This window comes from Trachinotus anak, unplaced genomic scaffold (assembly GCF_046630095.1).
Source record: "Trachinotus anak isolate AG129_WGS33_773 ecotype Australia unplaced genomic scaffold, CSIRO_AGI_Tana_v1 ptg000016l, whole genome shotgun sequence".
Lineage (NCBI taxonomy): Eukaryota > Metazoa > Chordata > Actinopteri > Carangiformes > Carangidae > Trachinotus > Trachinotus anak.
Window position 1 is genome coordinate 11,867,035 of NW_027273867.1, and position 13,615 is coordinate 11,880,649.

General features: G+C 42.9%; 1 protein-coding gene across 1 annotated transcript; it reads right to left on the reverse strand.

The window, feature by feature from the left end:
* Positions 1–10,156: 10,156 nt before the first annotated feature.
* On the reverse strand, positions 10,157–11,982 carry twist1a (twist family bHLH transcription factor 1a). The gene is made up of 2 exons (XM_071500954.1): positions 11,156–11,982; positions 10,157–10,643 (listed from the first exon to the last, which is right to left on the reverse strand). Exon 1 carries the CDS (start codon positions 11,780–11,782, stop codon positions 11,204–11,206), a length of 579 nt encoding a protein of 192 aa, XP_071357055.1. The 5' UTR covers positions 11,783–11,982; the 3' UTR covers positions 10,157–10,643; positions 11,156–11,203.
* Between the last annotated feature and the right edge of the window lie 1,633 nt (positions 11,983–13,615).

The window sequence follows — 13,615 nt, forward strand, 5'->3', positions numbered from 1 at the left end:
GATAAGTGGATAGTTTAAGAAGAACTATTAGATGCGTGTCTCAAATAAATCACTTTGTGCATACCATACATAGTTTCACAAACCATAATAAGCCACACAAAACTGTAAAAGGTAAATAAGCAGTCAAAAGTCTTGCAGGCAAATTGATAAGATTAGAAGCAGAGAGCTGAAACATGTTTGATTAAATAATAGATAATGCAGAAGCCACTCAAGGTAAGTAATAAGGGTGGTTTAATATGAATTTCTACTTGATGTGATAGACATACAGACATATTTATATATATATAGACGTATTTACATTTGTTGGGTGACCATATGTTGAGCAAGTTGCTTAACAACTCAAAGTTCATTTGTCATTTAAAGGAGTCCTTAACTTATTCCAGAGGTAACACAGTCTCCTGCTCTGTTTAAGCCAATGAGTGACCTGAGGCATGACGTCCACAATGGTCTGCCCTGGAGGAGGAGGACCGGTGTGTCATAGTTCATAGGTCAGAAGGTGGAATGTGACAGCAACTGGTAATTTAATGATGAAGGAAATGCATTTTATAGGTACATATTTTTGTTGTTGGCTTGAAACCTCACATTTCCAAAAAGCTGCCTCTTAGACCACAAGAAAAACAGCCTTACTGTCTGCCTGATGCACTGCAGATTTGGATTCTGTGAGGATTTTACCAGGAGTGTGAAGTCCTTCAGCTGAGGCCAAATTTATAATGAAAATGTAGCTTTTCTCTTGATAACCAGATAGATATATAGATAAACAAGCATCATAAATTATAGATCAGTGATCAGCAACCCCCTGGTGGGTCACAAAGGTATTGCAAGATGGCCAACAAATCATTTGCCAAACAATAAAATTTTGGTGAAAAAATGTAATTATATATATAAAATAAATAAATAAATATTATGTTTTTAAATGTTTTAAAATGAAATGATCTTTAAAATCATTAAGAATGTTCATATGTACATATTAAGGTTATCACTGTGATAAGCCATTGTGGAGACTGGTGCTTCCTACATGTTTCCCCTGCTTTGTGTTCAGTCTTGAATGTTAGTTAGTGGTCATTATTATTAAAATAAAAAATGCTCTAAGAACGCATTATTTGGTGTCTCATTACTTGGGTCAGATGTGGGTCGCCAACATTTTTGAGATTTTCAAGTGGGTCATGAGATGGAAAAGGTTGGGAACCGCCGTTATAAATCGTTTAAAAAATTGGATAGGGCTTAATACACTACTTTTATGTAGCAGCATTGTTTTGCTAAATACCTCAATTCCAAAAGAAGGTGTGTCTATAGCCATGTTTTGGCAGAAAATAGTGTGTGTGTTGGATGGATGTTGCTGGAGTAGTTTGAGAGTTCAGGTTAACCTCAGCTACTGTTTTCTGTCAAGGAGGAAACTAAACTTACAGCCACCTTGGGCCAGTGTTTGATAGTCAAAAGATAGGTTTTAGGTTTAGCATCACATTTCGTCATAAAAATAATACAATTAGATCAGAGTTGCACATTTTTTACCTGGTGCAGTAACGCGGGGAAGATGTATTCATTGTTTTAATTATGTCCTCAGTTTCATGTTTGTGCGCGTGTTGCTACTGAATCCATGGTGGCAGGGTGACACAAGGCAGATTAGGGGTGACACTGGCTAAATGTTTGCAGATGAGGCCTCCAAATATCTAATCACCACGGTAACAAGGGTCACCAGGGTGGGCCAGTGGGCCAACTAGCCCAAGGCACTGTGGGTACTGATGGGGCAAGATGTTTACTTCTGAATCAACCATTTTTCTGTCTGTGTGTGTGTGTGTGTGTGTGCGCCCTCAGTTGTCCCTTGACCATTTGCCTGAGGGGAAAGTGTGTTTGGCAGCCGCTCTTCCAAACTCCACTTAACACAACCTTCTCCCCCCTGACCTCAGCCTAATCCACACAGTCCTGGCAGGAGGAGAGTGGACACTTCCTGGTGCACAACAACAGTGTCATTCTAGTGCTGTGTGCACATTCCCGTGGTCTGATTGTAACCGCTGTCACACAGCATAAGTCACACAAAATAAGTTGGATAGTTTACTGTCCTTGTGGGGAACATATTTGTCAATGAATGACATTTGGAATGGCGCCTAAAAAGACAGAATAACAAGTCACCTGATGGGCACAGATAACCCCAAAGCTACAACGCAGCTCTGCACAGATGTCCCAAGATTGCTGTATATGTGTATAACAACAATGTATTATAAAGTGATTCAAACATTGCTACTAAGGTGGGTTATATTAGGTTGAATGACAAATAGCTTCACCAGTCATGTCATCTGCTATGAAAGAGGTCTGGCTATCGTCACTCTGATATGTGAGGTTTCAAAGCAACAAAAGATAAGTTAACTGCATTTACAGTATGTAGCACTTTTCAACTGTGCTGTAATGACCAAGAGAAATGACAGTCATAACAGGGTTATGTCTACAGGGGACTTAAAAATACTGCTGAGATACATTAACCCAGATATGACCCTTGCAGCTTTGTTGCAGTGTTTGCAATGACTATTTATGTCTTTTCATGGTCTTTTTATATTATTATGATTACTATTATTCACTATTTCATCAAACTCACTTTATTATTTTATGGTATGATTTATGGTCAACAAAACTAGAAAAATACATACTAAAAGCAATGTAATCAAAAAGGTTTCTATATGTTAGTCACTTTTAGACTAAAAGACTGTTGTGCATCTGGTTTGTTGTCAGTCCAATCAAAGTTTAACCGTGGACTGAATCATATTTACTGTTAAAAAACAAAGACTATGGGCTTCAAGTGCACAGGGTGTACCTAAAGTGAGTTAGAAACTAGATCATGATGTGGTTTATATCATGGTGTGTTTTTATCAGATTGGTCTTGCTTCAGTTTATGGGCAAAACAAGCTAATTAATTTGTGTGGACTTGCAGTCCTAATCCCATTAATTCATAGATCACAAATTGTTACACACATTTTTAAAATTAAGGATTCACTTACACAACGCAAATCTGCTGGTGAGGACAGAGGTTTTACAGTGTTAATCGCCCACATTATATGTTAAACTCGCTGGTTCTATTGTTTGTTCATTCTACTTTTCTTAAAACCAGCACAAAATTGCTCTTTTTATTCTCTCCCTCAGCCTGTTCACAGTTTGGTTTACACAGTAAAATAATACAGCCGCATAGAGATAAGGAAGATCTATGTTTCACTTTTCAAAAGAGTGCAAATAAACCTGCTTTTCATCCATTTAGGAAATTCCACAAAAGCGTGGTTGGGATACTATGGGCAGGAATACCACAAGTCTTCAGGGAACACCGCAAGAGAATATTTCCCAGAATTCTGGGGCCTGTGCAACCACAGCAGCAGCTCGTTTTGAGTCTGAACGCAACTCATTTTGAGATAACACAGGTAGCAGAGCTTTTTGTCTCTTTTACTGCTCCTCTCTGGAGGCCCTGAAATGAAAACAATAAATGCGGAGAAGAAGGCAAGTAGGGAGTCAGGAGGAGGAGGAAAATATAGGAGAGGAGGAAAAAGGTGCATTTTTCAAACGGTGAATAATTTGTCTACCCTGACATGCAGGACCACTTCCTGTGGCTCAGGTTTCAGTGTGTGTGTGAGTGTAAATGTGCTGTTGGAGGGGGAGGGCCCACTTCCTTCACCAGTTTTGGGGGCCTTAGATTTGAGGCAAACTTGGAAAGAAGATGCAGTGAAAGCAGGACTTAAACTTAACTTAACTTTATTCTTAAAAGAATAAAAAACACACAACTATTGGCTTTCGAGATTTGTATGTGAGAGTAGTGAGTGTTACACTTGTATTTGGGAGATGAAAATCCGTCTGTGTAAACAACCCTTCTTAAACAAATACAGGTCATACTTACAGTGTAACAGTATGTAGTGTAACTGGATGACCTGATTAATAAAAGTTTAAATAATAAAGGTTATAGAGGGTTGTTACAGAAAAACGTGTGTTTTTACTCACTTTGTGAAATGAACCTTGTATTATTCAAGTTCACACACTTTCACACATATTTGTGTCTGAGTGAGACAGAATGAGGATTTCTACATTAGTGCATACAGGTGCTTTTCATGTGTGTGGCCTTGGGAAGTGGTGTATGGTCAGCTCAAACCTAAGCAGCCTTGTTCAGACATTATGTTTCCCCTCCATTAAAATTTATGTCAAGCTCACCATTTAATAGCAGAGTTGGTATCCCTCTGGTGCCTTTGCTAATAACCCTTGTTTGTCTTAAAGCTGCGGAGCAGCACAATTTACCACAGTCAGGTTGTGTTATTGTGTGAGGCACTTCCTCTCAGACGCCTACCCTGTCTGTTTGTTCAGTGATTTGTTTTAGCTTAGTTTTGCTAAAATTGCTTTGCCATTATTGATTGATTTTTCTCTCTGTTTCTTGTCTTTATGCCTTGCTGTGTGTGTGTGTGTGTGCGTGTGTGTGTGTGTGTGTGTGTGTGTGTGTGTGTGTGTGTGTGTGTGTGTGTGTTTGTGTGTGTGTCCCTCCAGCTTGGGGCTTGGCAGTGTCTGTTCTGAGGTTTCTGTGGCTGCAGGTAGCGGACCTGTTCACTTAAACACTGTACCATTAATGTGCTCCAGATGATCCAACTATTTATAACTCTCCCACATGCATGTGCTCACACACACACACACACACACATACTTGTACTTCCATCTTTGTGAGGACACGCATTGACATAATGCATTCCCTAGCCCCTTACCCTAACCTTAACCTAAACCTAATTCTAACCATAACTCTAAAACCAAGTCTTAACCCTCAAAATGTGATTTGAAGGTGTGAAGTGAGGACCGGCCAAAATTTCCTCACTTTCCCAAAATGTCCTCACTCTGTTAGTAAAATACTTTTTTTGGTCCTTACTATGTAGCAAGTACAAGTACACACACACACACACACACACACACACACACTCACACTCCTCTACCCTGTTGTAATCCTGGTGCCTGGCTTTTTACTGTGCTATTATATGTTGAGACACGCAAACTCTCTCTGTATGTGTATGTTAATGCATCCTTCCTTGCATTTATATGTGCTTTTTGTCTCCATCTGACCTTTTGCCTCTTTTTTTTAAATAGGTGGTGTTATTTTACACTTTTCCTCTTGTGCCATGACTCAATTCCAGTTTGTGTGTGTGTATGCATTTGTGATTCTGAAAGTTGGCACTAACCCTTACCAGGCAGCCAGGGGAAGAGAATTATGGGGCATTTAGGCCTGTTTTACAGGACCTGAAAAAAACTTGCAGTGGTTCGTATGACACCAAATGGCAGGCTTATAAAATCACACAACCAACACCTTCTGAGAGGGAGAGAAGAAAGGGAGGCGCAGGCAGAAAAATAACTCAGGAAAGGAAATATAATGTTCAAATATTAAACTAAAGTAAAGTAAAGTAAAACACACACATACACGCACACACACACACACACACACAGAGCACTGGCTAAAAAAATGCTGGCCAGCAATAATCACTGCATCAGCAATACTTTGTTTTCTTACAGTCCCAGCATCTTTCTCTTTGTCTCGCTTTGGTTTTCTTCCTTTCTTAAAGTGCACTCACACTCTCCAGTGTTGTGCACACACACTCCTGGCGAGCGGCACTGAGCAATTAGTGAGGCACGATGAGCGTTTTTGTATGTGCATGTCGAGGTAAACAAAAAGGGGCGAAAAAGGGGCGAAATGGAGGGAGTTTGAAGAGGAGGAGGAAATGAGACAGGGGAAAATATTAAACGGAACGAGGGAGATTATACGACAGATAAAAGGAGAGAATTTGATGAAGAGGAGGAGAGGGAGAAGAGATTTAGGATGGGAAAGAGCAAGGCAAAAAGACAGAAACAGACCACCTCAAAGTAATGAGGGAAGAACTGAGGAGGGAGAAATAAAGAAAGGGGAGAAAGAAACAGAGACCACCCCACAGTGAACACCAGAGGGAAGGCTGCAGATTTCAACGTCTATTTCTCTCCCAGCATAGCTCCCCTTAGACCAACTCTGAGGCCTGAGTCGCTCTTACTGCCAAGTCATCCCTCACTTCACCCTTGTGTGTGTGCATACTCGCCTGTGACAGGGGCCCTCGGAATGCCAGTAAACTATGGCTGTGCTCTGGTTATTGCTTTCAACTAAGAAAAGCTCAAAAACTTTATATAATACAGGATGATGCAACACTATGTGTGTGTTTGTGCATGTATGTGTGTGTCAGACAACTCACAGTTACTATGAGCAGAGTTAAGACAATCCCATCTACTGTTAACACAAAAAGGAAGCACACATTTCCCCATCAAGCCACACTCCTATCATTGTGAATGCTCCTATGTTAAGTTAAACAATGCCTTCTCTCTGTGGAAATAACACACTCTGTGTTCTGCGTGACCCAGGGCTTTTCCATACTGATAGTCCATAGATTTATGCATGATAAGAGACCAGTGTGGTTTTTATAAGGTAAACATGAAGAAACCCCTTTAACATTCATCAATAGACCCCCTAAAGTTCCCCATTTTCAGCCAGAATCGGACATTCAAACAGCTTAAATCTAATAAGGGAACTTTATATAGGGTGCAGTAAATTAAGTTAGGAGAAAGAGCCTATGTGTTTGAATGAACTGTGCTGGTCTTTGATAAAGCGCCTATGTTTATATTCGTAAAGCAGGGCCACTGTGATATTGTCTGGTATGTGGAGAGTCATAAGAGGCTTGTGCTTAACTCAATCTGCAAGATAAACAGCCCTGGGCAGGAGCAATGAGAGGATTCGTATAAGTTTGTTCCCTTCTTCCTGCCTCCTTCTCTTGAGTTCTCGTCCTCTTTCTCTCACTGCTTTCTCAGCTTGTTCATTTTCAAACTCATCCTTACCAAAGCTAACATTTTTTCTTGCTATACGCCGCCATTGTTCTCCATAATCCATATCCTAATGTCTCTGCACTCCTCTGCCCATGCATCTGAGAAGTGTTAGTGAACTGAGTGGTCATTTTGTGGAGGTGAACATGGTGGTTTTTGGTCCAGCTGGGGGTCGCTGCAGTCAGTGGGTCAGTTTGAGAGGTCACAGGTCAAGAATGATGGGTGCAGTTGGCACCGACCTCGGGGAACGTGTGTGTGTGTGTGTGTGTGTGTGTGTGTGTGTTTGTGTGTTCATTATGTTAGTAGGCTGCAGTTCTCTTTCACAATGTTTCCTGCCTGACCTGACTTTATAAAGCATTACTACCCATCATACTAATAATTATTACTGCAGAGAGGGAGACCAAACAGGTGTTTCTTCAGGTATAGGGGAATGAAATACATTCAGATGTATCACTGGAGGGGTAATGCAGGGATTTCCGTTTTTACTCAGTTTGTCAAAATTGATACTGCAGAGGCCAAGATATTCTGACGTCTTGTCCCAGATATGGGCTGGATCCTACAATTTCCATAATACAACTCAACTGAGCTCAACTCTGGTCTTTCACTAGACCCCACTGCCTCCCAAATGTCTAACTCTTTCAAACTGGTCTCCACAGTTTACAGTGACTTACTGTTAAGAAATGTGTCTCAAGCCCAAACTGAGATAACTGTCATCAGGGTTATTTCTCTGACTTTGGAAAGTTCCCTCCACTGCCACACAAAATGTTATACAATGAGTTACATGAACTCTCCGGCTTCAAAATGTTTCTTGATAGATATACTGTTCAGTAAATACGAAATAATACCAGAAGCATCTGACAGTGCTCTAAGTCAAGATATTGTCCACATTGTTCGTGTACTAATTGCTTCTATACAGCATCACATCAAACTGATCAGGTGAACTCAACCCTCAACCCCACCCTAACTTCTCACCCTGACACCTATACAGTGTTCAAAGACATTCAAGATGATGTGTGACAATATAAATAAAATGAAAAGATGTGTCTACAGCCTGTTCACTATTAAAGTTTATTCCACTAGTGATTGGTGGAGGGCGGGGAGTTTTGAGAGCAGATTTCATTTCAGTTCAGAGAACGTTCTCAGGTGTGGTGGTCTTGATTCGTTATCCGTGGGTCCAAAGCAGCCGACCACAAATAACAGTGCACACACAGAAACACAGGTAAACACAATCATGATCAACACACACATACACGTTTGCACATACACACACTCAGTAACTGCCTCAGGTTGAGATGAAACACAGATAATTAGCACTAATGAAAACCAGACCTGTAAATCTAGTCTCTCTTGCTCTCTGTGTTTGTGTGTGTGTGTGTCTGTCTGTCTCAGCCCGACTTCCTCTCCCCCCTTGTCTTTTTGTGGTGTTGAGGGTTAATATAAACCAGGGCCTGTTACCCTGTAATGGGGAACTTCAGACAGAGATGGAAGTGAGGGAGACACAAAGCTGAAAGAAGTAAAAAAAGATACAGGTAGACATTTACTGGGATCTTTAACCAACCAGACAAACTACAATCTGGGCCTACTGTTGATGTAGAAGGATGAGAAATTTACTTGTCCTGGCATTATTAAAACACACAGGCCTGCACCTTTGACATTTAGATATGTTGAAGGACTCTAAAAGCTCAAAGCAGACAGATAGAAGCTGTGATTAATGAGCAGGAGAGAGTTTGAGTGTGAGTGTCAGTCATCAAAGAGTCTATAAATCATAGCACACTTAAATCCACAGAGCCAGATGCCTTCACACTGATAACAAGCGACCATCCCGTTACCTTCAGACATCAAAGCATGGTAGGAGCTGAGTTGCACCCCCCTTTCTTTCTCTCTCTGTGGAATGTATTTCTCTGTTTGGTAGGCGTGAGAAATCTCCTTCTGTGTGTACAGCCTATATATATGTGTGTGTGTGTGTCTCAGAGCCTCAGAGGTGACATTCCTCCGTGTCAGAGCAACAGCCTCAAGTTTAAGATAACACGGCCACGGTGATCTAAGGGTGGGAATCGATTCCCCCCGGTGGCTGGTGAGGGGTCTCGGGGTCAGAGCTGATGGCTTTACCTTCCGCACGCAACCTGTGATGCAAAAACACAGTAATGCTCCTATAATCATCCCTCAACAAGCCTATGGAGAACACTGGAACGCACTACAGTGAGTTTGTGTTGAACTCAGTGTCTCTCATATCCGATTGTCCAACTGCTTTTACTATAGTTACACAGTAAAAACACTATTCCTCCAGGATCTTTACATTGTCTTAATGATATGTACAAATATTTAAGAAATGAGGACTTTTGGATTTAGGCAATTAAAAGCAATATAGGTCCCATCTATCCTGGGGTAAACGGTCCTACTTTGCCTGTGCACATGTAATAGTATATCTTAACAGATATGTAATTGATATTTTTACTGATTCATTGGCCTCTAATAAACAGAGCATTGCTGTCTACACGACCATCAATGTCCCCAATTAAGATGAAATTTTATTTTTGTCATCTTTATCAATACTTCTTAGTGTTTCTGTGAAAAGGTGAGCTTTTGTAGGACCACCTGAATGTGTCTTCATTTCACTGAAACTAAATCTGTGGGAAAAACCAAAAAATATTTGATGATAAAAGGTTTTACACGAGAATTGCATTAAAATTCCACTGTGCAGAGACAGTTTGGAGTTAAACATCATTTGTACTTTCTAACATTAATTTGGTTTCCTCATGGCTTTGTAACATTATAAGTTCTGTTTTGCTATTCTGTGATGTTTCTTTATGTTGATAACTGGTTCTTTTTTAAATCAGAATTACAGCTATATATGTAATCACTCAATTTAACCTGCATTATGACCCATATCCACTACTGTTATCTGTCAAAGCTCATGGTGTAGCTGCTGTAGCACCTGCAGGAGACTCCCATGCTGACCTGTGGTTCGGAGGACATCTGGGAATATCATGCATGCCTCCCACAGCTCCACATTCACCCTGTTCAAACAGACCACCAACTAATTATGGCTTTCCCAAATCCCTGAGCTCTAGAAATCACTACGGTGTAAGCCACGGGTATGAGATGTTTTCTTTTGTCCCCCTCCACTGTGGTTTAGTTGACTGGGGATTCAGCAACAACAAATGAAAATAAACTCTCTGCGTGGACTTAAAGCACTGAGACTATGGGAAGAGAGTGTTTCAAAAAAAAATATCAGGTATTAAAAACAATTCTACCCTCATGCCCTCAGGTTCTTGTTTTAGAACTTATATTGAAGTCTAATGATCCACACAACTGGGAGGAATGAAAGATACCTTCATTTTTTTATTCAAGATATTGCCAAATATTTACAACATTCAACTCCAGATCCATTCAGCATTCTGTGATATCCCAAAAATAAATAACTTTTATTTGAGAGGGGAAAAAGGAATTTCTGTGTATAAAAATAAATACATAACATGTCATTTGCTGTGAAACATTTTCACAGGGAATGTGGAATGAATTGTCATTTTTCACTCATATTTCAAAACAGAGCAGTCCCTCAGAGCTCATTTTTGTTTTTACAACATTCATTGTCGCAGTGGTCTCTCTTTCTTCATATCCTTCCTGTCTGTCCTAAGTGCTCCCTTGCAAACATTACAGTCCATGCAAAGGGAAGAGGGAAATATGAAAAGCCTGCTCTCCTCTCAGGCCTGTTGCACAGTGGCTGTGTGTGGGCCTCAGCTGTGTTTGGCCTGTCTCAGTCTATCTGAAGGGTTGGCCTGATCCACTGGTTCCTCAGTCTGGATAACCTGTGAAAAAATTATTAATTTGATTAAGAAAAATCCGCTTTAGACCTATCTCTTAAAGCATTTGTGTAAGTGCAGGGATGTAACCTGGATGTGACCTATGGGGAAAGCAATATAAACATAGGCTTAATGTATATTTTCAGAAAAAACAGGACATTTCTTCTGTAAAACCCCACTTTACACACAGTTGTCAATAACTACATAGCGTGGTGCGTGATGTTAAGACAGATCTTGTGGGCTTTTACAATTTACGTGCGTAATTTGCGTGCGTAAGTTGGCCACCCTCTACTGGGACCTTCACCCATTTCATAACAAAAATAAAACAAGCTTGATAACTTCTATTGGAGTTTTTTTTTGGGGGGGGGTTGGGGGGGGTGTCATACAAACTATAACTATCGGAGCATTAAAACTATATTGCTCTGATATTTTTCATCTGTGTGTGGTGCGTAAACCGCACCTTTGGGCACAGCCCGTCTTCCCTGCAGGATGAAGAGTGAAAGGAGCTCAGAGCCTACCGTGCTGCCCAACCCGCGGCAGGACCCCCCCCCCCCCCCCCCCACCTGCTAGTGGGACGCAGTGGACAGGGACCACGAGCCCCCCATCCTCCACACCGAGAACGCGTAGCTCAGGCGCTCGTGCGCCACGTAGCTGCAGCTGGCCCCTCGCGCGTCCAGCTCGTCGCTCTGCAGCACCTGGCACAGGAAGTCGATGTACCGGGCCGCCAGCTTCAGCGTCTGGATCTTGCTCAGCTTGTCCGACGGCAGGGTGGGGATGATCTTACGTAACGACGTGAAAGCCTCGTTGAGGGACTGCGTCCGCTGCCGCTCGCGGATGTTGGCCATCACGCGCTGCGTCTGCGGGTCGTCGAAGGAGCGCGCGGGGCTGCTGCTGGCCTCGCTCCCGCCGCTCCCCGCGCTCCCCGCGCTCCCCGCACTCCCACCGCCGCCGCAGTTCTTTCTACGTCTCTTCTTCTGGCCGGGGCTCGGACTCCCCGCGTCTCCTTCCTCCTCCTCCTCCTCCTCCGGGTCCGCGCTCCTCCGCGCCGCCCGCCGCTTCCTCGCTCCTCTCCGCCGCAGCTGCCGGTCGGTCTCCTCCTCGCTGTTCCCCGCACTGTCCGCTGGGGAGGAGTCCTCTTCCCGCATAGTCTTTTTCCAGAACTTTTTCTGTGGTCTGAAGGACCGTTATAACCCCTGACCCGAATCCCCTGAACCGGTTACAACATCAACAAACAGGACAGGTAGCGAGCACCGTGGCCTGTAGTGGGGTGTGGGCTGGGATTACGGTAAATCTCTTGCGCCACGGATAGGGAGAGGTGGCTGCCAGACTGGGACGACCGGGGCTCTTATAGGAGCGGGCAGGAGGATTTTGGGGAGCGCTGTGATTGGGTGAGGAGGGGTGTAATATAATACTGCAGGAGAAGGAGAGGACTAGCTATAATATTAGGAATAGAGAATAAGACATGCAGGCTCCTTTTTACACATGATTGTGAAAGGGGGTGTAGTATTGGGGCGGTGTTATTGAATTATGGGTGTAGATTTGGGCTCAACGGTCCCACTTTTAGAGATGAATTCTTTCCTCCCACAGCAATTTATTTCTGACCCATTTTTTTTTTCTAGCACGCACTCACTAAAACATTAAATTACAGTAAATTAAACAGAACAATGGGAGTGCCTTTTGAATATCTATAAAACCTTGACAATAAATTAGAACATGTTCAGACTCATTTTGCCATTTTTGTGTCATTTGCCAAGCAAGTCCTTTTTAAAAGTTGCTGTAGTCCTACCATATATAAACATACATGGACTTCCTATTGCAAACAAATCAAAGACACTAACAGAAATGTCTCCACAAGCCTGTTGTCAGTACTGGGCCTCAACGCTCCTCGTCCAGGTCTGGACACTGCCAGAGTTGGGAGCAGTGACGGCGGTGAAAAATATCAGACCCACTGAAACACAGGAGGTTGTCACAGCAGGAGGCCTCTGCTCGTATAAGCAGAGCGAGGTGTTTATTTTCCCGTCAGCGGCCCCGCGTTGAGGTATGCGCTTAAATGGCTCTGACTCCCGCAGGGATCTCGACACTGCGGCTCAGGTTTAAAAGGCAGGCCGTCCCAGGGAGCTCTCAGGGCGGATCCGTGCTCACAGCGGGTCGCTAAAGGCGGTGTACGGCTGGAGCGCACAAGGCAAACACTGGAGGTGATGAAGATGCACTGGGAGGGGGAGAGGGAAAGAGCCGCACAGAGCCTAAACACGCACACATGACCACCCAACTCTGGGGCCTACCGAAATATAGCCTAGACCTGATATGAAAACCCAGCAGAAATACCTCTACGTGTGGCTGAAACTAGATCAGGCAACTTATGAAGGTGCTCTGCGGTGTGAATTACGCACCGTGTAATACCGAAAGGCCTTGCATCTAATGGCCGGGGTGACACAGTCCATAGCAGGCCCAGCCTTTTGGGTTCTGTCCCTCACTTTATCTCTCCGGACCCTGCCCCACCTCTCTCATCATATCACTCAACCAATTTACACCTCAGTGCCAAAGATAATACCCAGCGTCATGCCGTGAGCCCTGGATTTGTTTTTCAAATCCGCTTCATTTTAAGGCCCTCAGGGGCCAATAAATACCCCGTATTTGCTCTCGTGTTTTGTTTGAGGAAAGCCAGAAGCGGTCTCACCTGTTCATCGTCTGTGACGGACCAGGTGAGGCGAGCTGCTGTGTCGCTCTCCAAGGTGCTGAAAAATGCACCTGAAAGTTCACTCATGCGTAGCACACCCATTAAAAACGTTGTAATTGCTTATTACGTCTCTCAGGTGCACGGTCGGACTTTGTAATCCTGTAAATTTGGGGAAAATGAGTCTGAATTAGGTTTGATGTTCCTTTCTTTATCATTGTATCGGAGCGCAAGGGGCTACATTACCACAGGTTGTACGTTTATTTTTAAGAAACAATAAGTCACATACTACTAAATGAAATGA

Excerpts from the sequence above, each read along its gene's own strand:
- twist1a (XM_071500954.1), bottom strand. The coding sequence starts at position 11,782 with ATGCGGGAAGAGGACTCCTCCCCAGCGGACAGTGCGGGGAACAGCGAG.